The sequence below is a fragment of the Callospermophilus lateralis genome, chromosome 11 (assembly GCF_048772815.1).
Source record: "Callospermophilus lateralis isolate mCalLat2 chromosome 11, mCalLat2.hap1, whole genome shotgun sequence".
NCBI lineage: Eukaryota > Metazoa > Chordata > Mammalia > Rodentia > Sciuridae > Callospermophilus > Callospermophilus lateralis.
This window is the reverse complement of record NC_135315.1, coordinates 41605369-41625989: the sequence shown is the minus strand read 5'-3', so window position 1 is coordinate 41625989 and position 20621 is coordinate 41605369. Positions and strand designations below refer to the sequence as shown.

Below are 20621 nucleotides of genomic sequence, written 5' to 3'. Positions count from 1 at the left end.
AACACCTAATTGGGTCACTGACTCTTTTTTTTTTTTTTAAATACCTTTATTTATTTATTTATTTTTATGTGGCGCTGAGGATCAAACCCAGGGCCTCACGAGTGCTAGGTGAGCGCTCCATTTCTAAGCCACAACCCCAGCCAGGTCACTGACTCTTACGGGAAAATATTAAAACAATGTAATTTTTAAAAAGCCAGAGAAATAAAAATTGCAAATTAATGTCTCTTTCTGTAGAAACAATAAATGGAAGAAATGAAAGACATCTGATTTTACAAATTTTAAACAAATATTTCTTGACTTTGATTTGACAAATTCAAACAACTTTAATATCATGTATGAAAAGACAGAAGCAGGGAGGGGGAAAAGGAAAGGGAGAAAGACAGGTGGAAAATAAAGGAGACTGTAGGGTCTCTCAGATCCAAAACCATTCTTTGTCCTGCTTTAAGTGATACTGGAGCCAGATCCTGTACTTCTTTCTCCCCCTCCTTTGCTAACTGGCTTAATGGTAGCCTTGGTCAACAGAGGGCGCTGGAAGGGCACTGCTGGGCTGTCACATTAGGAAGCAGCTTCCCTTCCTTCTTCTGCTGTGTGGCTGTTTTTTTATTGTTGTTGTTTTGTTTTAAAAAACCAGAAGGCCTGGTTTTGGTTAATTCAAACTCTCTGGCAAGTTTCTCTGCAATCCAGCAGACCTCTTTGAGGGGCCAATTCTTCCCACACCTTTTGGCATATCTCTTCACCATCCTTAAGCTGAGGGTTCCTATGGCAACTTTACCCTCTTCAAAGAGATCCTTGGGTGGAGGGGCCTCTTCTAAGTTCTTAATTTCTTCCTTCACTCTCAGTCTATACAGGAAGTAGTTGCTTTCTGTATTTGCTATTTCAGGATCCTTTAGAATCCTTCTTAGTAGTTAATCATGTTTTTCTAATTAATAAATCTTGTTATTAAAATTTCCCCATTCATATTACTGGAATGATTTCTTTCTCCTGATTGGACCCTGACTGATATAAGAAGTTAGGGGGAAAGATCAAGAAAAGGAAAGGACAAAGAAATAGAGCCTGAGCTTGCGAAGTTCCAGAGTAGGTTCATAGTTCTCTAAAAAGCTTCTTGGCTTCTCCTCTAAATAGGCCACACTAGCAGTCCACCTGTAAAGAAAAATAAATTTCCTGCTTGCAGTTATTATGAAGTGGGACCAAGATGACCATGTCTAATCTATGCTGCTGCAGGAAGACATCATACATGACCAGGCAGCATGAGAGTCATCTGGGAAAAAACTGCCAAAGCAACTGCAGTGAATTGGCACCAGTGTAAAAACAATGCTCACATTTTTAATCTTATGACTGAAGCCAAAGTTCACAACAAAAACTTTCTGTTGGACCTTTTATCTATGTTATCTCAATAAAAACAGAAAGTCGCTGAATAACAAAATCACAATGGCATCCTTTTAATTCTAAAGAGAATATTAGAATTACATAGTTACCTAATAAAGCTCTTAAAAGCAGCAGACTGAGGGTTGATGCAGAGAGGCACTCTGTTTCCTTTCTGCTGTTCCAAAATGAACTGGTGAATAATTTCTGTGAAGAAAACAAACATCATGCAATCCATTGCCAATCTGTAGGACTGGGAGCAGTGAATTCTCAGCTACCTCTAGCCAGCATCTGACTAGAATTTCCTTCTGGTTTACTTAAATCTGTCTTACACATCAGCAGAATCCAGCTGAACTCTCCTAAAACCAAAATAATAGTTCTTGCTGCACATAGGTAAGCCCAGTAGTGGCTTATACAGACTGGAAACCCCAGCAGTGGGAAAAGTAAAATGGTCTAGAAGTTTGAGAGACTCCACATGGTGAATGTTACAAGTGAGCTCTTATAAATTGCTGGTAATTATTACCTTTTAGAAGATCACTTAAAAACTTCACTTTGTGTTTAGGTACATAGTTTTGGCTGGTTATTGTGGGGCTGACCTTTTCTTCTAAAATGTCCTAGAGCAGACACTAAAATCACTCAGAATTTTAAATCTCATCACCTCTACCCTGACCCCAACAGAAGATCACAATGTGTAGTAAATTATCAGAAATTCCCTTCCCTTGTTACTAATTTAGCCGCCGTTTTTTAAGTGGGGACCAAAGGGCCTCAGGCATCATGCTGGGCAAACACTCTGAGCAACACCCCTAGTCCCCTTAGTGGATTTTTATCCTCTTTAAAACTTCATATTTATATAAAAAGGCCAACACATTTCATTTGATGAAATGGCACTGAGTTTGTACAAATTAAATATATTTTGAGTCACAATCATTAAAACTTTGAAAATAAGAATAAAATCTCATTTCTTTGGCCTACCTTCCCCTGGATGTAAGCACTTTTATAACCTGCATAGCTTTATTGGCATATACTCCTTGGACAAACAGCTATATGCAAGGTTATAAAATAAACATGGAGGAGCCTTGGACAGCATCCAGACCCTGGATTTCTGGTCACATTGTAAAAAATGTTACTAGTCATCTGAAGGCCAAAAAAGACACTCACCTTTGACCTGTCGGACAGAACTGAGGTTCTTCTCAAAAGTGTCATCAAATTTGGGATTGGTGATGGGCTCAAAGTCACTTGTATAAACTCTTCCAGTAGAGGTGGAAAAGCAACATTTACACATACACGTGTGATATCTTAGTCGCCCTTCATCTAGGTAGGGGTGGGCTAAGGCATCCTTAGCGGATATTCTTTTTGACTGAAATCAAATTTAGAGACCAGCACATCAACACTACAGATAAGCATGACTGTCTATATAGGATCTTTCACAAGACAGTTACTGCTTTATACAGCTTATACTTAATATTCACAACATTCTGTGCAAAGAGGGATAATTGAATTTAGACGTTGGTAACACAGCAGAAAGAGGGAGTATATGATTTAGGACAACAAACTATTATCTACTACAATAAAACACTTAGAAGTGCTTTTCTGCTAAAATTTTGATAACTTCCTATCTTGAAATAGGTCTACATAGGGTCAAAAGTGACAAATATAATAGTATTTAAATATATACTGAATATATACTGTTTTGAAGGGGTAAGTTGACATCTTATTTAATTAATTCTTTTCTTTTTTTCTTTTTCTTTTTTTTTTTTTTTTTTTTTTTTACTATTTAAACACTTTTGACAGTACTGGGTGTGTGGGGGGGGTTAAATCCAGGACCACTTGCATGCTAGTCAAGTGCTCTATCACTGAGCTAAATCTGCAGGCCTTTTAATTTTATTTTGGGTCAGGGTTTTGCTAAATTGCCTTGGCTGAGCTTGAACCTGTGGTTTTCCTGCTTTAGCCTCCTGAGTGGCTGGGATTACAGGCCTGTGGTACAACATAAACTTACATTTTAAATAAGAGTCTATGATTTCCAAATGTGTCCATATTTGGAGGAGATGTAATCATGCTTGCAGTTTGACAAAGTTGCTGGAAACTTTTATTCTCCTTGACTGTTGAATAGATTGGACAAAAGCACATCTAAAAGCTGCTGGAGTTAGGTAGAATACAATGGTCTTAAATGCCATGTTATGAAAGACAACTCAGGCTCACTAGTAGAGAAGTGGCCTATCCTGTGGGTTTCTGGCACTTTTGATCAGAATACTTAAGATGCTAAGGCTTGCTAACCCATAAACTTTTTTTTCTTGAAACAGGGTTTCACTTTGTTGCCCAGACTGGGCTCCAACTTGCAAGCCTCCTGCCTTAGCCTCCTGAATAGCTAGGATTGTAGGCGTGTGCCACTGTGCCCAACTAACCCATAAACTTTTAAACTCATTACTCCTTTAAAAAATTAAACAAAATAATCATCCCTCCTCAGTGCTCAGTGGACATATAAATATTACTGGGATAAAAATGAATTTTATAGGATTTAAGGATGGAGTCCATGGCACAGAGCAAACAAAAACTGACACTTGGCCCTGCTTTCAGTATGACCTAGCACTTCATGTAACACAATTTTAAAAAGAAAACAATTCTACAATCAAATAAGTAAAACATAACTGGACCATTCTGATTGGTTCTAGTCCCCCAAACAATAAAATGTGAAACATTTCTCATAAATCTGGATTTCCCCAAAACACCTTTTATCTTTGATTTTTTGCTATGCTGATATGCTAAAAGGCATGTCATGACCTTTCAAGATAAGCTAAATACAAAACAAATTTACTGTTTATTTAACATGAAGAGACAAACACAAACTTGATAACCTTGTTTTTGCTTTTGTTGTTGTTGCTTTCCTTTCAATACCTGTGTATTCGGTGAGCCAGTTCTTCTGAAATCTGACTGCCTGGCATTCTTAGCAAGTAAGCCTTTTCTTTTTCTAAAAACATGAGTCTTCCTTTGGCAGCTGTTCCTGGAGCTAAAGATCCACTGGGAGAGGTCTAGTGTTTTACCCCAAAGGAGAAACAAGCTGGCCGACATACATTATACCCACTGTGTTGGTCCTCAGCCCCTCTGGCCCTTGCTCCCTTTTTCTTGATGCCTCTCATCAGTCTCATGTAAGGCACTGAGGTCTCTGCTTTGGCACACTAACTCTGGCTGTTGGCCAAGTCTGCTTGTGATTGAGCAAGCCACCTGTCCACACTGGGGCAGCAGTGATTAAATATGGGCTTTAATTTTATCATCTGACCATTAAGTCATTCCTGTCAGGTGGCAGATGGCAGACACTGGGTCTGTCAGCTGGTATCAGCAGCTGGAATCTAGTTCCAATGTTAGTCTTTTTTGTCTGAAGATTCTGTTATTTCCTGAAATCTGAGAATGCAGGGTCAAAAAGATTTTGGTTTCCCAGACCACTGACAGCATACTCTGTTGTTTTTTGTATGCACCTACAGAGGTTCTCTTTTACCTGACAGAAATGTTTGGACAAAAACAAATCAAATCCTTGACATGCAATGATCATCTTCCAAGTCTCTAAACTAATATCTTTTTAGGACTTCTCAATTTAAGCCAAAGGAAAGGAGACCTTCATTTACGGACACCAAAGAGAAACTGCTTTTCTTCAATAGTGGTCCTCTTTTGAAGGACCTAATGGTACTTAATTACATATTTTATATCTCAATTGCATATTTTGAGTGTCTTGTTTCTTTAACTGATCAACATTTGTAATAGATATGGACACCTGTTTCTATACTAGGTTTTATTGCCTTATCAACTTTTGAGTAAAAGTTGATACAATATCCATGTTACAAATAAAAAATATTTCTAAGTAAACAAACTGGTATACTTTGTTTACTTCTGTAAGGAAGCATACACCTTTAAAATTTCTTAAAATCATGTGGTGTAAATTCCTATTCCACTATTAAATTAAAACTGAATTTGCTCTCTTGGGTAGAAGGGGGAAACAAGCCATCTCTTGCCAGATAAATCTCTAAAACTATAACCACACAAAAAGTTTTATTTAATTAGGTGTGATAGTCCCATTATTAAGGAATAAGGGCTATATTTCATATGTAGAACTTATGTCTAAAAGGCCTCCTAGGAAACAGTGCTTGGTCCTTGCCCTACAGTTTAGGAAGTTCCAGCCTCATAGTAAAGATTGACTTTCAAACAGGTCAGAAGGATTAACAAACATGGGATCTTAGAGAAAATGGATACCTTACAGATACAAGCGCTGCAGGCAAACCTGGCAGAGGTGAATTAATCTAAATAGAACAAAAACAAAAACAAACCCCCCCAAAACAAAATAGAATAAAATATTTCTAATACAGGAAAGTAAAATTTAACCCTAGGGCCCTGGCTAAACTTGCAAAATAAAACAAAATGTCAAACTTAATGGTATCACAGGTGCAGTGGTACACACCTGTAATCCCACCCACTGGGAAGGTTTAGGCAGGAGAATTGCAAGTTTGAGGCCAGCCTCAGCAATTTAGGAAGCCCCTCAGCAACTCAGAGCCTGTCTCAAAGTTTAAAAAAGGACTGAGAATATGGCTCCTTAGTTCAATTTCCAGTTTCTCAAAACAACCGAACTAACTAATGAACAATACTGAATTACTAGCTCATTATGCAAGTTATATGACTGCAACTGTCCTTAATGGTGAGAACTTGACCTAAGGGAATCCATGGAAGCAAGAATTGACACTTTATCTTATTTCCAGTATCACTATGTACTTCATATACCACAGTAAAAAACAAAACAAAATAAACAAATAAATACTTAGAAAGCCACTCTAACAAAAAAGTCCACTTTGTTCCCTGAGATGTCACAAAAATAACTTGGTTCACCCTGATTGGTTCTGGCTCCACGAATAAGAAAACTTTTGACATTTCTCACAAACCTGAATCTCAACAGCACATTTTTTTTTTTTTAATCCCTAGTCTTTGATGCCAATTCTGAAGATAGTTATGACCTTTGTGGATTTTATAATCATGTGAGAAAGCTGTTTTTTCCTCATCTCATACCAATGTAATGTCAGTAACTGGTAATTTTGTGATTTTTTTTTGTATCAGGGGTTGGCGCCAGGGGTGCTTAACCACTAAGTTACATCCCCAGCCCTTTTTATTTTTTATTTTGAGACAGGATCTTGCTAAGCTGCTGAGGCTGGCTGTGAATCTGCAACCCTCCTGCCTCAGCTTCCAGAGATTCTGGGATTATAGGTATATACCATCAGCTTGTGATCTTTTTTATCCTTTAAATACCTTTTGTGTTTTGTACTTGGTGATCTCTTTGTATTCCCTATCAAGTAAAAATTTTAAAATTCTTTCATTTTTCAATCTTCTTTGACAAAAATTGTTGGTATAGATATGAAAATTCTTTGGATGAATGAATAAATGAAGAGCTAAACTTATGGCAGACTTTGCTTTGTAGTATGTCCCAAAAGAGTCACCTCCAGAAAGGGCATTTGAAAATATTACCATCTCAACACCCAAAGAATAAAAATGTCCTTATGCAATACAAAGAACAGATTTTTTTCAAATAATCTTAATTTTTTTTCTCCTGATTTGTCTTCATGTCAAGTTATTTTTACAAATATCAAGATAAATAAAAATTGTACAGTTTATTGTTCTTTTCTATGGGCATTTTACCACTGAACTACATACCCAGCCCTTTTTATTTATTTATTTTTATTTGGAGACAGGGTCTCATTCAGTTGCTTTTAGGGTCTCACTAAATTGCTGAAGCTGGCCTTGAACTTGGAATCCTCCTGCCTCAGTCTCCTGAGCTTCTGGGATTTACAAGTATGTGCTACTGCACCGGGGGCAAGTGGCAGTATATTATCTCTCTTCACTAGTGTCTTAAACATTAATAATCAAACTGTGTGATGAGTCAGCATAATAAACATGAAACTGGGGATTGAGGTTTATCATCTGACCAGTCATTATTTACATTGCCAATCTATTTAAAACCAGGATGTTTCTCTTAGAACATATTTATTTTAAATTCATTTAAAATATATAAAAATAAACACTACTTACTGGATCAAAGACCAACATCCTGCAAAGGAGATGAACAGCTTCATGTGTAGCCTGACTAGACAGGGTATAGAGTACAGGAAGAGATGGCTGTGAAAGAATAAAAAAATCAAATATTTAAGTGAGTCTTTATGTATATAGATATGGATTACGGCCAATTTATAACAAGGTAAGAAGTCAGCTCAAAGGATGATGTGTACAGTAAGTGTACAAAAGGAACAGGATTTCTCTTCATTAACCAGTCTTCAAAGGCAACAATTGTCACCGATTTCACAGTAGCATATTTATACTGTATGATGACTCACTCTAGTGTCAGAGCATAAAAGAGCCTCTGAAAAATGAAACTGATCCTGTAAATATGGTGGCTCCTTAGTCTGGCATATTAAATGCTTTAGAAGAAGGAAATGCCAAAAATGCCAAGGAGTAGGAGAAAAAAGACAAAACTTTGGCCACATGTAAAATGAAGCATGTAAACTATGCAACAGAAGCATGGGAACTATGTCTTATGACAATATTACCATAAAGGTATTAAAATACTAGTTCTAAAGAAGCTATACAGGATACTCAAGAATTTACAAAATCTAAGAAAGGATGCCACTGCTTCTGCCTGTTCTGTCTGAATCACCTTTAGCACTGACTTCTTAATTGTCTCAGAAGTGGCAGGCACATCCACATGGCAATAAGTGAACCCCTTACACTGAGGCAAGGAGATGGCTTTGATGAGAAGTCACAGAGCTAATGAAACTTCTATGTCATTGCTAGGTGTGTCTGGGGACAAAACAGATGAATGGCATCATTGCCCTGTCTCTAAATAAGTAAATTCTTAAAGTAAGAAAGGAAGAATCAAGGAAGGCAACAAAAATTCTAAATTCATGACCTGATTATTACTTGCACGACTGTCAAACTACTTTTTTTTTTAAAAGAAACTGACTTTAGGGTAGGGTAATTTTTTTTTTTTTTTCTAATGATATTGAGAACTACCGTCTACTTTCTGTAGCTAGTCTGCTAGGCCAAAGTCTATGAAAAATCAGCTCAGATGACAACAAAGTCAAAGCTTTGGTTAAAGAAACTAACCTGTTGGGCTAGGGATGTAACTCAATGGTAGAGCACTTGCCTCACATGCACGCAGGCCCTAAGTTCAATTCCCAGCACCACAAAACAAAACCAAAAAAATAATTATCTTTGGTGGTATTGAGCTTCACTCTGCTTTGGAAAGTGAAGCAGCTCAGAGCCACAAACTATATTTTATCTGAACCTAATTTATTCCTATTAGTTCTGAATACTTCTTACATCCTCTGTTTCTTCAAGGATTCCTCACAAAACTTAAAACTTCTGGGAAATAATCTCAGGCTAGAGCAGCTTTTCAGTTTTCTGGAGCTTAATGTATGTGGACCTGGTGGTATCCCCTTCATTTGGCCTGATCTCTTCTGCTTATTATACTTTTTTGAGTCAAATTATTTACAATTTGTTACTACATTAATGTAGTCTATTAATGGGAGAGAAGAACCTCAAGGGGGGGAAAGGGGGAAAAAGTAGGAGAGGAAAGAGAAAGACAAAAAAAACAGACTCTGGTTTCTATTTGGGAGCATCTGACCTCTAGAACAATACTAATTCCAGGCAAACTGGAAACAACTTTTACTCCCAAACTCTTGTGTATCTGTGGTGATCTTGTCTTGTATTTTCTGGGTAGTTAATAGATAAAAATTCAGAATATCACAAAAAGCAAAAAGTCACTACCATCTGATCATCTGAAGGCTAGAAAGAGCAACATTAACAGCAATATAAGCAGGTTTCACATTGGTCAAGCTCTCCACAACACCAGAAATGGAATACTGGAAGGTCTCCTTGTATCTCAGCCACAGCCTCAGAATCCTGCTATGACAACTACAATATCAAGTATTTTACATATCTGCTTCCTTCCAACAAAAGTCACATAAGAAAAATCCAACAATAATGAGAAAATTCGGTGTGGTGGCACACATTTGTAATACTAGTGATTCAGGAGGCTGAGGCAGAAAGACCAAGTTAGAAGCCAACCTCAGCAAATTAGTGAGGCCCTAAGCAATTCAGCAAGACTCTGCCTCAAAATAACAAATAAAAAAGGGCTGAGGATATGGCTCAGTGGTTAAGCACTCCTGGGTTCAATCTGCGTTAAAAAAAAAAAAGTTGGCAGGAGGTAATGATTCTCTATACAGAAGTTTTCTTTAGGATTAAAGAGTAGATAAGATTAGATGGGTGTTCTAGTCCTGTCTTGTCACTAATTAAATAAATCTCAGTATCTTTAAGTATAAAGTGAGATGGCTGGACTAGATAAACTCTGAAGTTTACTTTCATTCTAAAATTGTTTCAAACTTGCTGAGGATGTATATCAGTGATAGAAAACTTGCCTAGCATGTCCAAGGCCCTGGGTTCAATCCCTTTCACTGCTGAGGTTGGGGAGTCTAAAATTGTATCAGCCTTAATGGGATTACTACAGGTAGAAAGTATTATATGCACAGAACATTCAAGTGTTTGTAAACCAACTTACTATTCCTTGGTACATTTATTATTATTTTTATTTATTTATCGATTTACTTATTTATTTATTTATGTACGTATGTATGTATGTATGATGTATGTATGTATGTATGTATATATGTGGTGCTGAGGATCAAACTCAGTGCCTCACAAGTGTGAGGCAGGTGCTCTACCACTGAGCTATACTCCTAGCCCTCCTTGGCACATTTATATGTTTGCAGATGGAGAAGCATTTCTCATTTAAAACATGTATATCCCTAATTATTTATACTCGTCAAAATAAGGGAGGGAAGTGACGAAGAATTTTTAACTTACAACTTAATTTGTTTTCTTCATGAATTTTTTATTATGTAAAATAATGTAATTTGATATTCTTGAAAGATTTTGTTTTGATTGTGAAGAGCTGTCCTCTTTTGCACTGGCTTGTGCAGGTTGGCAGCCAAATTCCAGATAATTCTTAACAGACAGGGAGAGCAAAATTTCCTACCGTAAGTAATCCTTTCGTTTCCACTCTCTAAGTAAATCTGCTCTTCATCTTATTTTTGACTGGTATGACTACTAGAAGATATGGGTTCAAATTCTAACTGTGTCATCATTAGACCTGGGTAAGTTATTAGAGCCTTGGATTTCTCATCTATTAAACTGTACTAATACAAGTATCCTTATCTACCAACAACACTGCTCATCATTTAACATCCACTAAATACCAGAGCCCGGTTTGGTGTGGGAGCAACAGAGATGAATAAGATCTCTCTGGTAAGCAGGGAGGACAGAAAAATAGGTAGTTCCAGACACTACTAATGGGGAATAGAGAATGAATTAGAAGGCAAAATTTATGAGACTTGAGGAAGACTGGATATAGGACAGTTGGCTTGAGACAATCCGAGTTGATGTTAAGGCTACCTAAAATGTCAATGCAATACAATCTTTCTTATAGAAGTGTACCCCAACAAATACATTAAAAATAAGACTAAGTGTCATTTCAGCCTAGGACAGCTATGTTGCAATGGCAATTCTTCTTCAGAAAAATAACTATGAATAATTTAGTTTCCAGCACTGACTCTACAGGAAAGATGAGTACAAGAGGTGCTGTACTTCTAATTTTATTTTCTTCCCTCCAATTCACCGTCCATTATGGTCAAAACCAGTTAGGTCCAGCAATAGATTAAGTTTGTATTTCTCTTAAGTACAAAAATATCACTTTGAATAAGAGAAATAAATTGAATGCTCAGAAATAAGACCTAAATAACTAATTTCAAAATAAGTTTTTGCCAATTCTCCCAACATTCACAATGTAAATTTCCCCCCTTTAAAATACCAGTCCATTTTCTGGTATATTCTTTGTTCTGTTAAGTTTATAAGTCACTCAGTAATGGAGGAATATGTGGGTGCCAGTGCTGAGTCATGAGGACAGGAAGGGTCATTAAGAATGCTCTATTAACGACTATGATTAATTGTTGGTGAAATGAAGCAAGAATGAGTTTTTAGACTACAGTGAGAGGCCCTAAATATTATGACATAGTCATCGTAAGTTAAATGCAGAGTGCTGGTCGCTGTAGTGAAATCAGCCAGGCTGTGCAAGTGTCCTAAGCAGATGTTCCTATTAGTTTTTATCTAACTACACAAAAGTTTTAGACTTTAGCTGGCAGCAAAAAAGTTGTGGTGATCGGTCAGTAGCATTTCTTGAGTATACACAATTCATGGTGTACTACAGAAAGTACTCTAGGAGGATACAAAAGAATACTCACCTAGAAAATAAGTTTGAATCAACTGAACTCTCTCTCTAACATACTGTGAGTCTATTAAATGTAAAATATGGTACCTGTCAGGAGACAGGACTATTTTCACTAAGCTCAGCTTCTCTTCCTTTAACATTTGAGTTGTAAAAAAAAAAAATACCATACAGAGTTTCTGTCTGCCAAGAATTCCCTGACCTTTGGTAACCCATCCCCATTTTACCCTCAAACTAAGTGGTTTGGCTGGGCTTGATTTCAATGGCCCAATTCTAAGGATGGGCACCTGAGTTAGACCTGGCCAATCAAATTACATTATTTCCCAAGCACCAAGATTGGCTCCAGGATGGGAATGTGGTCTAAGACTCACTAGGACCAGATAATGGAATGGCTAGTCTAACACAGACCCTCAAACCTCCTTTCCCTTATCTGACTTCATTATTTAGAAAAGCTAAATACTCATTTTTGCAACTATGAGGCCACTGATGACATAATCTAGATGCTGACATGTGAGCAGAAGCATGCTAGGCAGGCTTCTGAGAAAGGGACAAAAGTGGTCATTGCCTTCCTTTTCCTTCATTTTCTTGTTTTGAGTATGAAGTCAACATTCTAAAGATGGAAGAGCAGAAAGTAAGAAAAAAACAGACCTTGAGTTGCTACATCAGCTTCAAAATATGAGGGAAAGATGACTAATTTATTTAAATCACTATAAGCAATACTTTCTATTATCTCTAATCAAACATATTCCTAACTGGATCAGAAACCTTCTAAATATTTCTTCTGGAGCTATTTGGAAAGCTCTTTCCAGAAGGATTGCTATGGTAGTAAAATACAGGCCTGGACTGCTGGTCCATATTTGCAAAAGATGTCTGAAAATGATGTCAAAACACGGGAAAACAGCAGAAAAGGAGAGTCAGATTCCTGACACAGAATATTATCTGACAACCCAAATTCTAAGTCAGTTGATTTTTTCATTTTAATGAGGCTGTAAGTCCACTTTTTTGCTTAAGTCAATTTGAACTGGAGAGAGTCCTGACTAATACAAAACACATAGTATGTGTATTAACTAGCCAACACAAGTAAATTAATTTGAGGCAGTAATCTGTGACTTTAGGACAACTAGGCATGGTAATGCATGCCTGTAATCCCAATGACTCAGGAGCTTGAGGCAGGAGGATCAAGAATTTGAGGCTAGCCTGGGCAATTTAACCCTATCTCAAAATAAAAAAATAAAATAGGTTGGGAATGTAGCTCAGTGGTAGGGAGCTTTTGGGTTTAATCTCTAGTCCAAAAGAAAGAAAGAAAAAGTATTCAACTAAGTTCTCCTTGTGTTTGTGTGTATATATATATAGACATAGATATATAAAGATAAATATCTAGGTATATACACACACACACCCCACACACATATTGTATTTTTTTAAAAAGTCCCAACAAATAGTAGCATATATTTATTTGTACAAATATGTCTAAATAAGATAAACAGAAAAAAATGTGCCTGGAGGGGCTGGGATTGTGGCTCAGTGGCAGAGCGCTTGCCTGGCACCTGTGAGGCACCGGGTTCAATCTCCAGCACCACATAAAATAAAAAGATATTGTGTTCATTTATAACGAAAAATATATTTTAAAAAAAGAAAAAGAAAATTGATTTTTAAAAAACAAATGAACCTGGAAAGATATTCTCAAACTAATCCAGAAAAGACTGGGATTAAGGGTGGTACTTGAGGATGACTTTAACTCTCTACAATTTTTGTTTTATAGGTACTTACATCTTACTTGCTCATATGTATAAAATATATGAATACATAATACACACACACACACACACACACACACACACACACACACACACAAATAGAAGTTTAAAATTATGCTGTGAAGGTGTTGGTTGGTGCCAGGCAATATATACTAACTTAGAAACAGGTTTTTAAACTAGAAAAACCTGTTTTTGAGATCTGGTTTATAATGTTAAGAATGTTATTATTTAACTTCTGTAATGCCTCATCTTCCATGGGTAAAAAGGAATATATAAGAAGTACTTAGGACATTTCTTAGTACGTAGCAATAATTTTTAACAGTAATTAGAAGTTTGCTAACAAAAAATGGTTATTTGCATCTAACTTGCAGCTATTTAAATGATAATTACTTATAAGATGCTTAGTTTTTCCTTTTCATAGTTCAACCTAAAAAAACTTAAATTGAATTTTTATAAGTATTCCTCACAAGTTAAAATACAGTTAATCTAATATTCTAATATTAAGTAATTTTGAATAAATACAGTAAGACAGAGCTTGCCCCATGAAGACTTCAATTAACTTAAGCAGCTTCACTGAGTTTTTGAAAAGTCAGATATTCTCTCTGTGTACATGCATTTTCATTTTTTGTAAGTAGTAATGTGTTATCTTTCTCATTCTGCTTTGTTTATAAGCTTAAAAGGAATTCACTTAAAAATTTTCAGTAAGTTTTTGTAAAGAGTCCTTCTGATGTTAAGACCTAAAAAGAACCTTATCAAATGCCTTTTCTGCACTGAGATAATCTTGAATTTTCTCATTTATGATATTAAAATATTTAGATTTTCGGTAGATTAGCAATCCTTGCATTTCTGGGATAAACTCCACATGGTCATAATATGTAATTTTTTTAAAAAACAAACTTTTCCTACTATTTTGGTGACAGTTTTAATGGTAAAGAAAGGTCATCTAAAGATAAAATTTTAAAGCCTATACAAAATATATCTATTTAGCCTTTGAGCAGAACTGGTCTCTTAATTTTCACCCTCTTAGTTTCTCTTTAAAGTTAAAATGTTCTGACATCAAGACTAGCCAGGGCAACCACTAACCTTTAATGCGGAGATCCCTTGAGGCAACCAGGAAACTCAGAAATAAATAAAATGTTAAAATCCCAAAAGGCGTTACTGTTAAGAGGCCAATTCATGTAAAAATGTATGTGAAAGGACTGGAGCGGTAGCTCAAAGGTAGAATGCTTGCTTAGCCTGTACAAGGCCCTGAGTTTAATCCCCAGTACCCAGTACTAAGCACGCCACCCCCACCCCCTCAAAAAAAAGTGTAAGAAAGTATTCTGTTACACTTCTCAACCTATTCAACTAAAGAAAAATGGGACTTTTTCATTTCTTACCTTATGTTTAGAAAATATGACATTCACTATGTTTATTTAATTGAAAGCTCTATATTTTTACAAATGTCAGATTTTACAATTTCTAAGAAAAAAGGAATCACTTGTTAGCAATGTGCAAAGGAATTCACAGTGTTTTAGTGCAGTAAACTTTTTTTTTTTTTTTTGGTGGTGGTGGAAATTGAACCCAGGGGTGTTTTACCACCAAGCCACATCCCCAGCCCGCTTTATTTTTTATTTTGAGACAGTCTCGCTAAGTGGCTTGGGGCCTCACTAAGTTGCTGAGGCTGGCTTTGAACTTGTGATCCTCCTGCCTCAGCCTCCCGAGTCACTGGGATTATAAACGTGTTATTACACACAAACCTTTATTTAAAAAAAATTTTTTTTTTTATAGTTGTAGATGTACACACACCTTTATTTTATTTACTTATTTTTATGTGGTGCTAAGGATGGAACCCAGTGCCTCTCACTTGCCAGGCAACCACTCTACCACTGAGCTACAACCCCAGTTCCCCCCACCGCCCTGACTTTTGAGCTATTCTAGACACAGGTTAGAAACTTTTCAGAAAGTCTTGCCGTCTTGGCTGCTGTTTAGCAACTCTTTGACACAGAGGATTAATTAACTGGCAACCTTTAGTAATAGCTCAAACTCCTCTAGAAATGGAGGGTGGCACCAGGGTGTCTGATTTTCACCACATTTCATTACTGTCTACCTTTAGCTAGGTAAGATTTACTGACCTGATGAGATCAGTAAAAGAGGAAAATTATTTTGCTACTTCCAAGGATACATTTTCCACAAGATACTGACAAATTAGTTAGTATTTCTGATGCTGGCCAATAAATAAATGGAACACAATGGACTTTATTAGTTCCTTCTAGATTATAGAACCTTCCTCTAGGTTAAGAATAACTGCACTCTTCTAAGGGTATTGGGATTTTAAATTATTTTATTGTTCTAAGCTAAATATCACAGAAAGATGTATCCATTAGGTGGCTTTTTAAACTACAAGCATATATCTCTCTTTATTAGTTTGGGATTCTCTTGGAAAACATATAATCTCACTTTCCTTTATACCTATGAAAACACAAGCTCTGGAGTCACACTAGAATTAAAGAGGGAACTGCAGAAGATGAAGCCTTAGCCAAATGGTTGGCTGGCCATTTGAAAGGAGTGTCAAACTGTCATTTGGTATCATCAATCAGATTATCTAAAAGCCCAGGAAGGTTAGTTGCCAGCTCATCCTGTTCAAGCCTTATCTGTTCTGTTTCAGTTTGCAGTTCCTAAGTAAAGTATTCTCCTTATTCACTCTTCACATCATTAAGCTGTTTTGTCCAAAGGGGATTAGGAAAGTGCTTCTAAAAAATGCTGCTAAATCAAGAGGGCAGAGATAAAAACCATCTTGTCTTTCTAAGCAGTGATTTTGATGGTTTCAAGTAATATAGTACAAATCTGGCAATCTCTCTTTATGCATCTTTTCTAACAATTCTCACATCTGATTTTGTGTTAGTGGCTAGAATGCAAAGCAACAATTTCACCTTCCTGGCTGAAATAAGAGACACCAGGAAAAATAAGAGACACCAGGAATTCTGGCTCAGAATTTGGAAAGAACATCTTGATATACATATACTGAGGACAAACCTCCATTGCCAGTAACTTTTCCCTTATGTATCAATAAACCAGAAGATATAAAGCTAGAGGTCATTTATTGGCAAAAGTGCTACAAAAATATGCATTTCCCCCCCAGGTAATTGGGAATGACCATATTTTATTCAGTTTGGTAAGTTTTCAACTTTTTTAAAATTTAGGTTATGATATAAAAAAATAAAAAAAACCTACAAGTAATATCTTTGTTTAAAAGTTCTTAATACATTATCTTTCAGAAGAGAAATTCTGCCCAGTTACCAGATAAAGATCTCTTTTCCCCCCTTTTACCTGTTTATGAGGACCCCTGAGTATGTGTGCCTTAGCGCCTTCACAAGCCGTCCTCATTGCTTCCAGTGATGGTGTGCCCAAGAGATCTGTGATCAAATCCAACTACAAGAAAACAGGAAATACAAATGGACAATAAGATCACAGAAACAATCTTTCATTACTCTTAAATAACAGCCTTAGAAACAAGGACCAAATTTTGGGAAAAAACTTAAAGCAAGCTCTAGACTAACTAACCTTGCAGGAGTCTCCACTTTCACTTATGGCCTATTCAACAAAAACAAAACAAAAACATACAAAAACCCCAGAAAGATATTTATTGGGAATTCATGACAAAAAAATATATATATATCTATATATAATATGTTTGGCAAGAATTGCATTCTAAGACTACAGCCCAGGCTGAACTTGAACTTGTGATCCTCCTGCCTCAGACTTCTGAGTCACTGGGATGACAGGTGTGTACCACCATGGCTGGCCTATTGTGCTGTTATAGCATCTACAATCTTTGTGGAGTTGAACTTTTCTTCTGTTGGTGGTTAATAACTGTCCTTTCAAACAAGTTAATGAATGGATTCTGATGCTTCAGATGCATTTAAGCTCATAGAGGAGCTAATCCAGAAACCAGTTGTATGGTTTAATAATTACTCAAAACATTCTGACCTGAAATGAAAGATAAACTCTGTTTGGGCCAGTACACAACCTTTACATTCTAGTCATGCAAAAAATCTCTTACATTGGCAGGAAACAATAGTACTTGGAAAACTATGAAACTGCATAAAGTCACACTTAGCTAGCTGAGCACAATAAAAGAAAGCAATAAAATGGTCTTCTCACATACAAACCTTGTAAGTAGCAAACCATGAATTTCCTGTAGTGTTACAATTGTTATTGTAACAATTGTAGTGTTACAATCGTTATAAAAATTATTTACATACCAATTTTATAAACTAATTAACAATAATAGGGGCTGGGATTGTAACTCAGTGGTAGAGCACTTGCCTAGCATGTGTGAGGCACTGTGTTCAATCCTCAGTACCACATAAAAATAAATAAAATAAAGGTATTGTGTTCATCTACAACTTAAAAAAACCAAACAAACAAAAAACAAAAACAATAACATTTCATTCAGATTCTTGTAGGATGGGAAATTCTTACCTAGAAGACAGTTTTCTGCACATATCTAAACCAAGGGGTAGCCATCATTATCACTGCCAGGATAAAGGATATATTTGAAAAGCTTGCTTTCCATAAAAGTTAGATCTCTATACAAAATTTTCTGGGAAAGTGTAGAATCAATATTGTGGGGTCTCTAGAAACTACTCTAAAGGCAAAAGGAAATAATTGGCTTATGGAAACATTCTAAAATTGATTAGATTCAAGGGAAACACTTATGATCTGCTCTTCAGCATTTAGGGTAGTTATTTTTCAAAGATACAGAGAAAATGCAACAGAAAAAAATAAGTACTTCTGTGTTCAAATTAGACTCTATTTTACATATCAATTTTTTACCCTAGAATACACTGACAATAGATGAGTTCTCCTCCAGTGCTTAAGACCTATGAATTCTCTAGAAAATGAAATATATCCTATATTCAAGTTGCTTCACTTTTCTTTCTAAGCTCTTTTTAGCATCAACTCAAGATTCTTGTTCAACAGTTAGGATTTAAACACCTCTTTATTATTATTGTTTTTATTTAAGCTTCTGTATGTAAGGTACTGTCACACATTCATTTTATGATAGTTTGTTATGTTCAGATAAACTAGTCTTATAGGTAAGTCTGTTTAACTCTATTTTCTAAAGAAATTCAATAGTAGATATTGTCAATAGTAGTAAAAATTAGATTACGTATTATATGCATCTGGTAATTTTTTAATTACTAGGATCAATCAAATCTCAATACTTCCTTGCTCAAAATACTTCATTGGCAGGTTCCTTCTCTTTCCCTCTGATGTCATTTCCTATCTTTGATCCTATAATCCCTCTAACATGCCATACTTGTTCCTGCCTCAGGGGCTTTATTATGATGGCTGTATTATCCTCCTTCCTTCTTTCAGGAACACCTTCCCCAGCACCTTACTCTCTCATTTCATGTGAGGGAAATGTTATCTTTTGAAGAATTCTTTATTGCTGCCCTACTCACCCATCATTTTCTATTTTTAACCTGGTGTGATTTTTTTCATCACAGACTTTATCATTACTTGGGGTTAATTTATTGGCATACTTATTTTATGTCTTACACGACAGTTTCACAAAGGCAAAATAACTTCTGTCTGTTTTACTGCTACATCCCTAGCATCCTGGCACACCACCACCATCATAACTGCTAACATTTACTGAGTGCTTACTATGTGCCAAGCCTTATTTTTAGCTTTACTAGTTTATTTAACATTCAGCTTTAGAGATTCTCCCCTCAAAAACAACAACAACAACAAAAAACAAAATACCCTCCCCCGTTTTTTTAATTAAAAAGAAGGTCAGTGAGGTTAAGTAACTTGCCCCAAATATAACTGATGTAAGTGGCAAAAGCTATTTTTGAACCCATCCATCAAATTCCATGATTTGGGTTCACTGCTTGTTTGCTTCATGCAAACAATACTGTTAAAATTTATTAATAAAAAATACTTAGGTTATATCCTAAGAAAAGACATGCATTAATGAATTAGTATAAAGGACAACTGAGGCAACACAAATGATTTCTGTTTTAGTTTTTTTCCCCCCCAGTGGTGCTGGGGAATGAAACCAGACCTCAAGTGTGTTCTACCATTGAACCACACTCCTAGCCATGAATGATTTCTTAAAGTTACATTTTATAATAATGATTAGAAAATTTCTCACGTTCAAATTTAAAGAAATAAGTAAAAATTTAGATTCTAAGCACAAAGTATAAGTACATAAAGTCACCAAATACATCTTCAAGTCACAGCCATTCAGTTAGAAAGAAGAGAAACCCTCTAACAATTGAAGATTATACCTGTGCACATTATAACAGCAGAGTCTGCAGCTATAAGCATCAGTGCATGTAATAAAGTCAACACTTACTCTAATAGTCTCCTAAGTTATAAAATGAATCTCTCTGTAATCTTAGAGTTTGTAACTTTCTGAATTTTAAGTGAACCTGAATCTGCTAAAAGCAAATTAGACAGTACAATGGATAAGCCCAAGACATGCGCAAGATGGCTTTTCCCCTCAACTCTGTAATAGAATTCAAAGCTACAAAAGCCCTAAAGTGAATCCACACCTGCTGAATGGGACTCTGTGCCTGAAACAATATTCTTCGTCCTAGTAGTTCTGCAAAGATACATCCAACAGACCAGATGTCAATAGCATTGCTGTAATGACGGCTGCCCATTAGGATTTCCGGAGCCCGATAATACTGAGTAACAACTTCCTGAGTCATATGACGGGATTCATCTAATTCTTCCACTCTGGCCAATCCAAAATCACAAATCTAAATAGAAAAGACAATCGAAACATTATCAGCAGACAAATGAACATGGAACAACAAAAAAACAAAACAAAGAACCTTGACATACTCCTGAACTTTAAAAAAATTTTAATGATATAAGTAGAGTGCATTTGTGTCAAAATACAATCTGGTTTTATTCAGATGAGAGGGAATAAAAGTTTCAAACTTCAATGTTTCTATATAAAATGATGCATCTTAAAAATATTCTCAGGGCTGGGGATGTGGCTCAAGCGGTAGCGTGCTCGCCTGGCATGCGTGCGGCCCGGGTTCGATCCTCAGCACCACATACAGACAAAGATGTTGTGTCCGCCAAATACTAAAAAAAATAAATATTAAAATTCTCTCTCTCTCTCCCTCTTTCTCACTCTCTCTCACTCTTAAAAAAAAATATTCTCATATTCAATTTGTTTTCAACTGATAATT

General features: G+C 36.0%; 1 protein-coding gene across 4 annotated transcripts in view; it reads right to left on the bottom strand.

Moving 5' to 3' along the window:
- Positions 1-20621, bottom strand: part of Nlk (nemo like kinase) — a 149590-nt gene that overhangs the window by 2450 nt on the left and 126519 nt on the right. For 2 of the 4 annotated variants that reach the window (XM_076869352.1, XM_076869351.1), the window contains 6 exons: positions 19971-20180; positions 16732-16833; positions 7420-7506; positions 2521-2719; positions 1476-1569; positions 932-1140 (listed from right to left, as the gene is read on the bottom strand). In XM_076869352.1, coding sequence (XP_076725467.1) covers positions 1023-1140; positions 1476-1569; positions 2521-2719; positions 7420-7506; positions 16732-16833; positions 19971-20180 — 810 coding nt within the window. In that variant the 3' untranslated portion in view covers positions 932-1022. Of the gene's footprint in view, positions 1-931; positions 1141-1475; positions 1570-2520; positions 2720-7419; positions 7507-16731; positions 16834-19970; positions 20181-20621 lie in introns of those variants that run through there. The other 2 variants (XM_076869353.1, XM_076869355.1) reach the window with 2 other exon arrangements.